At 48.3% G+C, this 15,142-nt stretch overlaps 1 protein-coding gene across 1 annotated transcript in view; it reads right to left on the reverse strand.

Moving 5' to 3' along the window:
- Positions 1 to 15,142, reverse strand: part of AHCY (adenosylhomocysteinase) — a 45,778-nt gene that overhangs the window by 10,284 nt on the left and 20,352 nt on the right. The window contains exons 5-9 of the mRNA XM_075012135.1: positions 14,962 to 15,074; positions 10,422 to 10,629; positions 9,505 to 9,592; positions 8,457 to 8,574; positions 5,423 to 5,617 (exon numbers count right to left, since the gene is read on the reverse strand). Of these exons, the coding sequence (XP_074868236.1) occupies positions 5,423 to 5,617; positions 8,457 to 8,574; positions 9,505 to 9,592; positions 10,422 to 10,629; positions 14,962 to 15,074 (722 nt within the window). The remainder of the gene's footprint in view (positions 1 to 5,422; positions 5,618 to 8,456; positions 8,575 to 9,504; positions 9,593 to 10,421; positions 10,630 to 14,961; positions 15,075 to 15,142) is intronic.

Below are 15,142 nucleotides of genomic sequence, written 5' to 3' on the forward strand. Positions count from 1 at the left end.
CGAGAGTTCAGTGAATGCCTTCAAGGATTCAGGAAGTGAAAATTCAAATTTATCCATGGCCCACTACATGTTCGCTTCATAGTGGACAAGGAGGGCCGGGTGATTGAAGTCCAGCCCATGAATAAACCTTAAGACCAAATAAATCCAGCCATTTTGAGTCTATTTTTCAGCATCACCCCTGACTGCCTTTGTCTCTCCTTGTGGTTGAAGGTGTCTGCTACAAGGGAGTTGGGAGCTGGGGAGGGTGAGGTAACAGCTATTTGTGCCCCTTCACAGGCGCAGAAGAGCCCTTCATGCTTTGGTAGGGCAACACATCCTGGAGCTGAGGAACTGAGTGCACCAAAGGGGGTATCAGCCAGCTACTCCAGCCCCAGACTGAAGGCCACCCATCTTAGGAGCCCTGGAGATGCAGCGAGAGAGGGGATCATGTAATGACCTCATCTGAGGAAAACAAAGAGGAGGTTAGCGCCAGGGCCATCACTCTTACCCTGCTGTACCTCCAAGGGGTCTGTTAGGTACTCTTGGGTGCCGGGCATTTCTTCTCCAGCAGCTTGTTGGGTTGAGAAAACCCAAGGTCTTTTTGATGTCTCTCCATGTTCCCAACTTGGGAACCTGGGACTGTCGTGTGACAAGTAAAACCCACTTTCTCTCCAGAGGTGAACATATAACACCCTGTGTGCCACAAGGCTCAGGAGTCTGAGGTTTCCCACAGAGGGAAAAAAAAAAATCAAATCAGTGCCACAAACCCCAGAGAGAAATGGATCCACTTGGGGATCAGGAACAATAGAGCCCACTTTGCCTCCCTTGTCCCCACTTCTATGAACAAAACAGGAAAAAGCCACTTGCTGGGGGGGGGTCTCAGTAAGGTGCCCGGAAGAGACAGCATGCATGTTGGAGAGGGAAAGCCACTCTCTGCTGCAGACTCCAGCTTCCTGGCTGAGATTTCAGCTGTCAGTCCTGTTGGTGAGAGACTCCCCTGGTTCAACTGCACCCCAGAGACAAAACTGCCAACCAGAAGAGCCACCGCAGGCAGGAACTGCCTTCAGGCTGGTTCACAGCTGCCCCGGTTGCTGGGGCACGCGGGTACGAAAACAGAAGAGCAATTGAGCCACGGAGTTCTCACTTTCAACACAGCCAACCTTTGGCAGAGCAAAGGCTGCTGCTAGAGCTATTCCAGTCACTCCTCGGGCTGGACACTTTCTCAAATGGTCTTGTCACAGCACCGGCACCAACACCCAGCACCACAGATGTGCTGAAACTTCATGGTGATGCAAGAACAGGACAAAGCATTCCAAGGGGCAGACTGGGAATGCACTGAGTTCTCTTTACTACCTAGAGCATGGTTTCCCAGACTGGGGGGTGTGGTGTGAAGAAATTCCAGGGGGCGGGGGGGGCAGGAGGCAACCCAGCCCCCCATCTGAAGAAAGAACAGGCCTTTGCTTCCGGCTCTCAGCTCCTGCCATTTTACGCGGGTGACCCAGCACAACCTCTATAAAAAGCAAGCAGCTGGCAAAGACCCACGTGGAGCTGGCTGTCTTCTGCAAAGGTGAGTGAGTGTGGGTTGGGGGAGGAGGAGGATGGGGTTAAGATGGGGGACTGGGGATGCCTGGCTTGGGCGAGGGGGATGGGGATGAGGTAAGAGCAGGGGACTGGTGGTGCCTGGCTTTGTGAGAGGGGAGGGGCTCAGGCGGCTGGCCCCGGCAGCTTGTAGCTCTGGTACTTGGGCTGGGTAGGAGGCTGACCCCAGCAGGATGGGGCTCGAGCAGGCGGCTGGGCGGCTGCCCCCGGCAGCATGGGGCTCAGATGGCTTGGGCTGGCAGGTGGGTGGCTGGCCCCAGCAACGTGGAACCTGGGCAGCTCAGGATGGTGGAGATGCAGCTGGCCCTGCCAGTGTGGGTCTTGGGCAGGTGGCTGGCGAGTGAGTGGCTGGTCCCAGCAGTGCGGGGCTCGGGCAGGTGGCTCTGGCAGTGCAGATCTTGGGCTGGCAGACAGCTGGCGTGGGAAGCTCTGGCGGCTGGCACAGGGCTCAGGCAGATGGCCAGCTGAGGTCATACCAGGCACCCACCAGGGGCCAACAAAAACTATTTGTGCTCATTTTTAAATTTCAGATAACGTTTTTATATCAAGTTTTTGTGTTCACCTTAAATGATGTATTGAATTTTTACTAAAAGGGAGGTCAGATGATGGTAAAGAAGAAGTGGGGGGGCATGAAAGTTTCTCAAATATCTAAAGGGGAGGGCGTGATGCTGAAAAGTTCGGGAACCCCTGACCTAGAGTATCTCACTTAGCCACTTCACCTCGCCACCCTCCCTCTTCTCTGGATGCCTAGGAGACAGCCAATGGAACATCACCTTATTACAGCAGGTTCCTTTCCCAATTGCAAATCAGACTGGCTTGCATTCCAGGTTAGCTTTGACTGTTGATTTCAAGTTATATTAGGTGAACTGACGCATCTCCACTAGATAAACACACACTTGCGTACTGCACATCTGCAAAAAGTCACAATACAACCAGCAGGGGTATTAAAAAATAATCCGCTGGCTCCCTTTGGGGATTATGGCAAGATTGTCCTTAGAGGCCTGAACAGCTAACAGAAAATGTCTCTCTGGACATGAGTCATTTATCGATTATATACACAAATATGCACTAACTAGTCTGTACCTTTTTCTACTGGTAAAATAAATTCCCATTAACCTCCTAGAAAACCATCCACTACCAAGTGCCACATTTTTAACTGGGGTTTCTGTACCAGGCACTTACCTAAATGAGCCAGTTTAGTCCTATCTGAAATACTTCACACCACTTACTGAAGTAGGCACAGTTTGTTAGACTGGGGACCGTCTCCCTTAGTCCATTCACTAACTAGGAATAGCGTTACAGGTGGTGAGCGGCTGTGCATTGTGTGGTGGCATTAAAACAGTACAGCCACTGAAAGACTTTGTTCAGGAGGGTCAATGAAGAAAGGTTTTTTTGCTCAAGGGAAACAGCAGAGGCGCATTCCCCCCTCTTCAGTGTGACCGACCCCAGCAAATCTCCTCCAAAAACACCTATGTGACTCATTTCAACAGGTGGCGGGGGGAGCTTAGAAGCCCTTCAGCAAACACTTCATAACCAATCCCCTATCAGTTTATTCTACTGACCAAAGGAAAAACCTTTTCACATTACCACTTCTGGACCTGGCTGCATTTCAAAGGCATGGGTACTTAACAGCAGAATCTCCCTGTAACAATGACCACATCATCTAATTCACAGTCTGGTTTCCAAAAAATTGAGACCAGATGACAGTTTACTTTTGGAAACTTCTAATGGTTGTGACACAGTCCAGATTCCTCCCCCACAAGAACAAAGAACCCACTGATCATTTTAAGTTTAAAGAGAAAGCTCAGGAGAATTTGTGGCAAAGCCAAGTTAGACAGCGATTTTGCAGAGACGTGGTGGACATTCAGGCAATTAGGACCAGATTACGGCTGATTGTTCAGGTGTGCAAGGGGAACGGAGGGTTGGAAGCTTGCTTCTCCCCTCCCCATTATGCTCCTGAATAGGAGCCAGCTGCAATCCCAGACAGCTGCGAGCTCACACCTCTAGTCAGAGGGATAAGAGTGTTGGGATGAAGCCAGAAACAGAGCTGGACAGGCACAGGAAGAACAAGCTATGTGCCCCCTGATCACTTCTATGTGAACCAGATCCCAAGGCAATCTCATGCTCCAGCCCAAAAATACAGCCATTGATTGAACTCTGTATGACCCACCATGTTCCTGCCCCAAGTTCCAGTTCAACTCTTTTGCTGCAAGATGCTGGCTACAAGAGCAGCCCTACTTCAGTGATTCTCAGTGGTGTGCCTGTAGCACCTTTAAAACCAAACACACACGGACAGACTGAAGCTCCTTTAAGCAAATACCGGAGAAACTAAAAGATGCCATACATAAACCAAAGGTCTGCCTCCTGATGGATCCATGTTATGAGATCATTTGCTGCTTCAGACAATAAAACACTGACCTCATGATAGGGGGCTCAGTACGTGGCTAGACTGGGGATCACCTCCCTTATTCTGTTGGTTAGGTTGGCTTTATTACATCAAAGACCATTACAGAGGGTTTGAAGTTGTGCATTGTGGGACAGCATTAAAGTAGAATAACCACTGAATGACTTCGTTTATTTTGGAAGTTTAACATGAAAAGGGTTTTTTTGCCCAAGGGGAATAGCAGACATTCTCCCACTCAATGCTTTACCAGGAGCCAAAGTGTAACTGCTAAACCAATGAGCATCACCCTTAGCGATTTAACTCCAGCTGGGTTTCTGGCTGCCAACTTGAGCACATTGGGATGGCAGCCTGGACCCCAGGGGCAGGGGGCTGGCAGATGGAACCCTGGGATCACGGGCATGCAGGGCCAGTAGCAGAATCCCCAGATAAAACATGGGGCACCGCTGCACCCCTTTCCAGCCTTAGTTTCATGGCTTAACGTTTAACCACACAATCGATCCAATTTTAATTAGTTATATAATTGTTTGTACATGTTACCTCACAAGGCAGCTTGTTTTTAAGGATCCCAAAATCAACATTAACTTAGCCTCAATATCTGTGAGAGAGGGATGAATTCTGGGGAAATGGAGGCAGAGGTTACCCAAGGTCACTTGGCAAAACTAAGGACGTGCAGAGATGAATTTTTTCTTTTTTGCAAAGCTTCAAAAATATATTTTAAAAGACTGACGTTTCCAAAAAACTATACAAATCAGTCAACACTCCCAGGCTTACCCCAGGAGACACAGATCGAATGAATGGATCCAATCCAACACCGAGGATACCACAGGACAACATGTAACTTTAGACTGGGAGCAGGCTGTGGCAATGGCAAATAATTTTTCAATTTGTTGTTGGTTTTTTTTTTTTAAATTAATAAAATCCCAAACCCACCACTGTGAAAATGTTTGCAAAAAGCAAAACAGCAGAAATATAGAAAAACAGCAACTGAAAAAGATTTTTCAGAAAAACGGCTGAAAAGATTTTTGTGAAAATTTTTAGTTTCACACATGCACTTTTAGTTCCAGAAGGTTTTAGAAAATATATTCACCATGCTCTACCTGTGATTAGCTCTAACTGGGTGATACTAAAGAGAGGAAAAGGACGCAAGCTTTAGGGAGGAGAAATTTCTGTGCAATGGTCTCCCAAGGATGGTGGCGTAAAGCCTGCAGAACACCAAGGCTAGAAAATGGGACCACTTTGCACTAGATAGACGCAGAAGAGGTCTTGTGCACCTTCTAGTTTTATATTGTATTGCCATTTTGTCAAGTTGTGAAAGAAGATTTGCTGGAGTTGGACGTTACCTCTCTAATGTTACTTACCAGCCTGAGACCATCTGAAGGACTGGGTTGAGCTCACCTGTGCAAATACATGGAAATAAGATCAAGTTTTCCCTCAACCCACCTTCTTTGGCAGCATATGGACTCCCACAGGATACTTGTCATTATTGGTCCACAGCTCAATCTGTGCCAACACCTGATTGGTGAAGGAATTGCTCATAACAAAGCTGGGGTGACCCATGGCACAGCCCAAGTTGACAAGTCGGCCTTCTGCTAGAAGTATGATGTGGCGGCCGTTCTTCAGTGTGTATCGGTCCACCTTCATGGGGAAATGAAACAAACACAAGTGAGATGAGCACAGAGGCACCATCTTCCATCTGAATTCTTGCAGGTGGACTCCCCATCCATCCAGCACAGATGTCCCAGCAATTAATATGAAGCTAAGACTTTGACAGTAATTGGGCTTGATGCTACCCCACATTCTATGTCAAAAACATTCGTCTACTCTCTGTAGGTTGGTCTGGCCCAGCATTAAACGGAACAGCTGCTGCTCATTTGGACTGACTGAGACAACTGTTCACCCAACCCTTAAGAGTGTCTGCTGCCATTGGAGGGAGGCCATTCTACGCTGCCTCAAAGCACACATCTGACACATGCATAACTATAGTGGTTCTCTGCATACAGCTGAACAGGTGCATCCATGGAGTGTGTCCAGATCACCATCCGCCCTCTCCCCCATCACACTCTTCTTGCAACAGGCAAGTATGCTCAAAGGGAGTTCTGAGATTGCTCCTGTGCATCGTTTTGCCTTCCTGTCTCCTCTCCCCACTGCTCCCTATCTAGGGCGGCTCTCAACATGATGTGGTCTGCCACAAGTCTCTCCATAGAAACAAGTGACCTCACAAGTTCATCTGCAGAGAGGAGATGACAGCAACGTAAGACTGGCTGAAATAAGAAACAGGCTCTCTGTGCCTGTCCCCAGAAAAAAGCCAAACCCAAGACTTGTGCTATATTCCTGACATGCTTCCCACTGCAACCATTCTACTGGTTGTCACATTGTGATTTAGTCACACACTTAGGGCTACTCATTGCTGCACAACACCTTGGCTCCTCTTTCCTAGTGCTTTACTTCACCTGGGGACGTACTCCATAAAAGTCAAAGGAATCCTGACCAATTCTGGCTCTCAATAATGTTACAGTATATTGGTATCGTATCTGGCTACTCAGGCCTTCTGCTGAGTTATTAAGGAACAGATTGGTTCTTTGCTATTTATGTTTGAAGGAACACTGCACTATTATAGGGCATTGACTATGCTATCGATAGCTAAAGTTATTCAAAGTGAAAGACAGTATCTTGATATGTACTTTTTCAAAAAAAAAAAAAAATCTTTGCATTTCACTCAATCTACACACAATGAAAACTTCCAGTTTTTAGCCAAGTGCACCAATATTTGAACGTCCAGCCTTGTAAGGAGGAGACAATTTAAAAATTGTTCTCAGGGATTTCCAGAGTTTTAAGAACTATTTATATTGTGATTTTAGAGAAAGCTTGTTAGTTTAAATGTAGTCCAAAAGTATATATGTTGTACAAACACTACCCCTTTCTTGTAGAATAAAGCCATTCCACGTGTTACACTAAAAGCCTTAATGGAGAACAGTGATGTAGGTAGAGCGTTCAAGAGATATTCCTTCAATGCTTTGGGTCATTCATTACCCACAAATCATATTGAACAAGTAAATACAACGTAAATGGAAAGCAACTCCTTCAAACAGAAGCCCTAAACAGAGTGGCCATTAATCTACCCACCTACTTCATTTAGGCTGGGTGGAATTAGCAAGGCAGTTCTCTAACACACAGCTGCTGTGTTTGTTCTAAGATGGTGAGCCACCACCAGGCTGCAGACCCCCTCCTGGAATTAATAATGGAGGTGAGAAGGAGACAAGAGGTGATCTGTAAAGCTCTCGGATGGAGTGGCCTGCAGAAAGAAACAGTTTACAAACTGCTATAGTGCAGGAAAACAGATCTCTCTTGGCATTGCCCATCCTCGTGCCAGGCTGAAGCTACTGAAATCTGCTAAGTCCAAAGACAAATCCACTGGGCTGTACATTCCCCTGGCTTTAACAGGGCCAGCATATCAAAGGAACTTGGCAAAGAGGCAGCGGCTGATCTCAGGCACTGATGGCCTTTTCAGAGGAGATGAGCATTTGTAAAAATCTCACGCTAAAACCATGCAAGTTAGTGAACTGAAAACACATATTCATGCACATTCTTTACCACTCTCTCCTGGTGGCCACCCATGCTATGTGCCAATGGCACTGCTGCCAAGAACTGTCACCCTAGCGAGTTCCAGTCTACCTAGAGGCTCCACCCCAAGTGCACAGACTTCCATTTGCCAGTTCACTCTCTTTGCAGTGGCTGATGGGAACCCTGATAAATGCTGAGCAAAGTTTTCCCTTTTTACTTCACTCTCCAGCCTTCTCTTAGCACCGGGCTCAGCCAGCGCAGAGTCCAAGAAGTCAGCGTGGGAGATGCTGTTTACTCTGGAGAGGGCCCTATGAAGGATCAGAAAGGTTGCCTGAAGTGCCTCAGGTCAGCTGGACTGTGCTGCCAAGCTGTTAGCTTAGCCTCCAGATAACCTCAGGGGACTCATCCACAGGTAGCCAGAGGAAGGTTAAACACTGTTTGTCCTAGGTTCCTAACAGCCAGCTCTATTGGAGGGCCCCAGGCTATTCTCTAGAGCTGAGCCAGGCCAGAAGTCAGATATTGCTCCAATTCCTTTCTAAGCTCCCATCCTCCTGACATCATGAGGACTGGCTCCTGGAACAAATGGTCTTTGTCCAGTTCACAGCCCATACTAGCACTGGGTCTTGCTTCCCCAAGGTAGTCACAATACAGAGAACAAGCCAAACGAGGGCTTCCTAGCCAAATATGGCCACAGTCTAAGAGGTACCCGTCCTTCCAAATGCCAGGCAACACAGACATGCAGCCTTTCTTCAGCCTGTTGATCTGAGATAGAAGAAAGGAGAACCTGTTTATGTTTCTAGCAACCAGGAGGAAGTATGGGGGTCTCCCTCCAGGTATGGAAAGGAGAACGTCTGAGGAGGAATCTGACTGGCTGTCCCTCCCAGATGGACAGCCCTGCTGAGGGCCAACTCACCTGGGGTTTAATGTTCACCGTCTCCACTGCATTATCATTTAGCCACTTCACATCAAGTTCCACATCAAAGTGGCCAATGTTACACACGATGGCATCATCCTTCATCTGTTCAAAGTGTCTGCAAAGAGAAACCAGGCGCTGTCATTATGAGGCAGGGAAGGAGGGCCCTTGTTGCACACTGTCCTGCTGGCTGGCAGAGCAGCATCACGCAGGGGAAAAGAGGTATGCAAGTGAATCCTGAGAAAGGGCCAGTGTCATCCTGTAGAGAACTAGAGGAGGTTTGGGTGGAGAAGTCTCCTCACCTTCTCATCAGCCGCCCCTTGGCAATTTCGCTTCATGCTCTCAATATTCACAAGCACAGGAGAGCGAGGGGGCAGTGGCTGCTCCAGATGGAGGGACAGCCAGCTGGGGTCTGAGGGGCGGGGCCATCAGGGTATTTGCCAGGCACGACAAGGGCAATGAGCTTGTTTCATTCCTGTCCCATTAGCTCGCAAATGGAATCTCTCTCCGGAGAGCCATGGCAAGATCTGGAGAGATAGACAGTTGCCCTGGGCCATCTGCACAGCAACATCTTTGTATCAGACTGACAAGAGCATCTGTGATGTCTCGTGTGTGTGCGCGCACATGCACACAGAGAAATGACACAGGGTAGTTTTTGTGTAAGTGGAACTGAGGGCAGCAATAGTCAGATGTAGGCCAGAGGTTCCTCCTGCAGCTCTGCCTGGGGCCTCAGTCTTGCACTTACATATCCCTCCTGGGGGCCTCTAGCCCTGCACATCTCTCTCCCAACAATGCTGCCAGTGCTGCTCACCTCAGACCCCTGCTATTCCATTCAAGTGTTCCCTCTGGCTTCACCCATCCCCCTCCCAGCCCCACCTCCTCCCTGGCACTGCCAAAGACACAGTGGTTGGGATGTACCGCCTGTTAACAAAACCCAGCCCTGCAGAGCTGAACAGCCAGTGCGCAAAGCTCCGCTGTGCCACCAAGCGGAGTCATGTCAATAGCTGAACACCAGTCGCTGCACTTTCAACCCGGGGATGGACGGTACCTGCCCTGCACGACATCAGCGCATCCAGTGGTGGTGACAAAAATGTTCCCTTCTTTGCAAGCCTCCTCCATGGTCGTAACCTCATAACCTGAGGGTCAAAAGAAAAACCATCAGCCTCTGCCCTGACAGTCCCTTCCTCTCCCAGCCAACACTAGGTCCCTGAAGGCAAGAGGCCCAGTAGTGAAACTAAACACGACCTCCAGCACAACAGGCTATTGGGTCCCACCTGTTACTCTGTCATCCCAGGTGTCTGCAGTGAAATTACTGACATGTCTTTTATGAACCCACGGGGCCCCATCCTCAAAGGAAGAGGAACCCGCAATATTTGCAGGTTCTGCACTTTTGAGAGTACAAAACCAGGCGCGTGCATGGACTTGTGCATGGAGGTAGGGTAACTGAACATGGAACAGCCTGTCTGTATGGGGCACCCACAAAAATAGCTGGAGCCCAGGAAGCTCTGAGTCTACCAGACTAGGGCCAAACTGAGGTGAACACTGGGTGTTCTGAAGCAGAGACTTCCTTGACGTCTGAATCCCAGATGGACATTAGCGCTATCTGCGCAAAAGAAGCCAGTTCAACAGCTACTCAGAAACAACTACAACACCACCAGCAGAGAGGGCCTATTTCAAACGTTTGAACTATGATGCAACTGGTGCCTATTTGAAGAGAATATCAAGCACCTCAAGAGAAGTATGGAGTTTAAGACATTAATCACTCCTCTCCATACAGGCAGAAGGAAACAATCCATTATGGGCACCATCACACTAGGGGGTCACCTCCATCAAAGAGAGGACTAGGGCTCTTCATCCCAGTGACTATTGGCCAGACATTATGTAGGGCTCTACAATGGACTACAGAACCAGCAATGGATACATCAAGTTCCAAATCCTCCAACCCTACAATCCGGAGAGGCTCACCTTCCATGGCTGCCTGCAGCGCGTTGATTGGGTCAATTTCCGTGATAATGACCCTGGCTCCAAAGTTTCTCAAGGCTTGAACACAACCTTTGCCAACATCACCGTAGCCTGCCACGACAGCCACCTTTCCAGCAATCATGACATCCGTGGCACGTTTAATGCCATCAATAAGGGACTCTCGGCAACCATAAAGGTTATCAAATTTACTCTGGGGAGGAAAGTGACAATTTCAGAATAGCTGAAGCAACTGCTAAGAGACACACATGCTTCTTATTTAGAGAGAACCTAGACAAACTTACAAAATGCCACAAAGCTGACAGTTGGCTAAACGCCTTTAACCACATCCGTGCACGACAGGCCTAACGGAGCATGGATTTGTTGCATTCTTTTCACTGGCTTTTGAATCCAGCGCAGATGGCCACAGCAGACATCTGTCCCAACCCTTCTCATCCAGGACTACTCTAATCAGAGGCATTTTGTGTGTGCATTGCACCTGCTGTCTAGTTGTTGGGCTTCAGAAAACAGCGACCAAACAGCAGAATAAAGCATGGGAGCCTGTCACATACAGGGGCAAGGATAGCAAGAGGCATCTCTCACATGTACACAGCAGGGAGCTACTGTTCACTCAAGGCTGCACTTTAAATGCATGCTCCAGAGGCCCACAGATTCTTCCAAATGTCACAGCTGAGCACTGAACAGACAGCTGTAACAAGACAGCTGGATAGTCAGTTAGCAGACGTATAAGTATCTGCATGCACGCTATCTTTGCGGACGCATCTTTAGGGAATGTGGGTGTGTGGTCTAGAAGTGACAAGCAGCCAAGAGCTTTCATGTGCAGCTCCAGAAGTCCAAACCACATGATCCTCAAGCACATACCAGTCACTGCTCCCCTGCTGTCTCCAATGAGCTGGGAAAGTATTCTTCATCCAGGGGAGGAAGACACAAATAATTCTGCTGAAGGATCAGAGTCAGCTCACTGGATACTCAGCCAATCAGCAGAGTACAACTGCACCAAGGCACCATGCAAGGCACCCTGGATTGTATTCATTCTAGGAAATCCACACCTTACTCCTTCCTTACAAAAATTAGCAACAGAGGAGTTCAACCCTTCACTACAAGCAGCTCAACCCTTCATTCAAAATTCAGCTTAAAGACAGAAACCAACCCTACCGGCATTCTACATCTGCATCCGCCTGAGCTTAGTGGGTATTTCTTACTGAAACGTCTTTCCCTCTTCATGCTCTTTACACGTTTCTCCCCACTCTCTGGCTGTGTTTTGGCTCTAACAAAACCAAAAACCTCGGTTTGAGAAATTACAGGATTCCAGGAAAAGACTCTTGCTGACAGAGTTTTGCTTTGCTCTGCAGGACATGAATAACAAGACCACAGACAAAACAATAGAGCCCAAAAGAATAAGGAAGCTTCAGTCTCCCAATCTGCCCACATTAACCCCAGCCAGTGACCAGAATGCAGTGGTCAGGATGAATGGCTAGAAGAATGCAAATGGAGATGCAGCTTGACTGCTGAATCCACACCTCTGGTGCGGCCCCTTCCTGCGCACAAACTTGGGGGGGGAGACACATACTGTACACTAAATACTGCACTATTACCATGTCTTCTAAAGGTAAGTTGTGATCTAAGGTACAACGTATGAATTTAATGGACAGGCGTTATAAACCACCCTACGGCCATTGTGCATTTGGGAGTACGTGACTGTTAGCAGGAAGAAAAAAAAAAAAAAAAAAAATCAAGAGAGAAACCTAAAGCAGCACAGATTTTTAGCACGACAACCTTATATATGGCAGACACTATCAGTTGCTCACTATAACTGAGGAACATTGTGCTGAAAGGCAAATGCCAAGTCTCAATCTTACTCCAGACAAAATTACGCCTAATCGAAAGGTAAGGACTATGTGTATTTTACTACTGTACTGTCCTCCTGCTCAGAATGTTACAGCTAGCAGCTGTGTACTAAAGGCATGGAACTGAGCAAATCAGATGACACAGGCAGAGTGTGGATCTTGGTCTCCTTCTAGCAGGTTCTCACAGGCAACAATCCTGGCCCTTCAGCTCCAGGACTAGAGGCTCACACTTCAGTGCTAGAGGTTGAGAGTTCAATACCCATCAACAACCCAACCATGGCTGTTATGCAGACGCAAACTTGTTGTCCAATTCCCTCTCCTATGAAGCTCTAGGTAAGTGAAAAAATCCAAAACCAAACTCCCCTAACAAGCCTCCACCAAATGAAAAATGTTAAATGGAACCAGTCCTTCCCATCCTTCATTGTGACTCTTCTTACACACCTTCCCATTGGCAGAGCAGAGCAGCAATATCAGGAGTTACGGCTCCTCATGCTCAAATCCTTCACTTGCAATCAAGACCTCTCCCTGCCAGAGTGTTCCCAAAGGAATGAGAAAGCAGAGTCCCAAATGCAGAAACATTTATTCCACCCCTGAAATAGATCTCATAGAAGCTCAAGATATTTCAAGTCCCTCCTCCCCTTCCTTCCATCCCACTCCTGGAAGCACTAAGACTCCAAGGGAAAAGGGATTTTACTGCTTATAAGAAGGTAGTGAGGGGAAGAGCCTTTTTATGCTAGAAACATTTAAAATCCAGACAAGAGGTTCTAAACTCAAAGCATGTGCTTCGCTGAAGTCCTCCAGCAAGGGACTGGATAATCTTGCCTTGCTCAGATGCCAAAAGGAACTCTTGAAATTGAAGAATTATTTCATGCAAAATGAACTCAGCATGACACAGCCCAGAAGAGGGACAGAGACACGCCGGCGCCCACAACTGTCTAGCAAACAGGAATTAGGACCATTCTTACAGCAAGCGGAAGCCTGCAAGCAGAGGAAGTGCAAGAAACATTGTCTTCCAAATGCAATTCATCCCCATCTGATGGGCAGGCCCAGGTGCCCCTTTTCTGGTCACCAGGCTGATGGAAGCTATTCTGAAGTTGGGAATGTGGCAAGAAAGTGGGCCAAGAAATAAGTAAGGGAACAGAGACTTCTGGCCCCTTAAGACGGCAAGTGAAGGTTGCTGTTTAGAAAGCAGCTGTTCAGTCTGGACACTTTAGAGAAGAAACTCCCTCAGGAATCTGAGTCTATGTAGCTAGCACAAAACCCTGTCCTTCCAAGTCCCCTGGCCAATAAGAAGCTTCTCCCTGTCCCAGGGCAAAGGCACAGATGGGGACCCAGTGGGCCAACCATAAAGGGAGAGCAGTGCTGACAGGCAGTGTAGCACTGGAGAGCCTGGCCACGAGAAATGGCTCTGCAAGTCAAAAGCTGCCCCGCAAACAGAACAGAACACTGGGACAGGACTTGAGGAGTAAGGGTGAGATTTTCAAACCTACTCAGGTGCCTAATGCACCTCACTCCTGCTTTCCATGGGAATTAGGCACTCAGACCCTTTTAAAAACCCCACTAGATGCCAACCTGCATCTTTAGGTTCTTAAACACCTCTGAAAGTCTAGCTCCTAGTGCCCCACTCAAGTTACCACCACAGCTCAGTAAGAAGTGAAGCACCACACACTCACATCCCCAACCCAACAAAACTTCCAGGAACGCCAGGACGGCTCAGCTCCCCTGCCCAAGCCTGAGCTTAGGCAAGTGACTCTCCTTTGAGAGGTCCACAGCTGCAGGTTTCTGCCTCAAAGTGTTCCAAAGGACCTGGCACTGGACTAGGAGCAGGGCAGCCTTAGTTTTAACCCCAGCTCCTCCTCTGACCAACAGTGACACCTTAGGGAAGTCTCTTCACTTCCATGTCTTTTCCCTCCTGCCCTGTACGTGTACCATCTCTTTAGACCAATGGTACCCCAACCTATTTACCACCGTGGGCCACATCCACAAAACAGATACTTCCTGGATGACCTGAGGATTTCACATGGGCCACAGCTGTGTGCTGACTGGGCTGCAAGCAGCCTGTAAACTGAGCACCGCTGGTGTAGGCTGTAAGCTCTTCAGGGCAAGGACGGTCTCTCACTGTGTTTGCACAGGGGCTAAAATACAGCAAAGTCCCACATCCGTGAATTTAATGTTCGCGAATTCAATTATCCCTGGGGCAGGGGTGCCGGCGGCTGCCGCTTCCCGGGGGTTCTGAACCTCCCCCATTTGCAAAGGCTCTGGGCATGGAACCCTTGCAAATGTTGAGACCTACTGTAATAGAGCCTTGATCTCTGGCAGGAACTTTGTGTGCTGCTGTACTACAAGTAAATGAGGAATGTGAAATTGAGAACATGACAAGGCGCCGGTGGGTGCTTTATTTTGCACCGCAATTTTTTGAAAGTTGCAAACTCTCAGAAAGATCCATTAAGATGCCACACTGAATTCACTCAGACATATTCCTAGTCCCTTCCACATCCTTACCCCACCCATCCTGTGTCAAGATCTATTAGCCACCAGGCCCAGCAACAGCCAGCCCCATTCTGCGAGGACAACAAAGTTAGCACACACAGACAGGGCACAGAGCAACAGCCTGCTGGGGCACCAGCAAATCATGTAGCAACAGAATGGGGGGAGCAGCAGATCACTGGCTGCATTACCTTGGTGACAGAGTCATTGACGTTGATGGCTGGCACCTTCAGGCTTCCGCTGGCTTTCATCTTATACAGGTTGTGAACCCCAGTAGTCGTCTCTTCCGAGATGCCTCTGATTCCTGAAGGGGAGACCAAAAAAGCCATGTTGCAAACTAAAGCCCCCAGATGCTACATCACAGCCCGGAGT

Source organism: Carettochelys insculpta, chromosome 17, assembly GCF_033958435.1.
Source record: "Carettochelys insculpta isolate YL-2023 chromosome 17, ASM3395843v1, whole genome shotgun sequence".
NCBI lineage: Eukaryota > Metazoa > Chordata > Testudines > Carettochelyidae > Carettochelys > Carettochelys insculpta.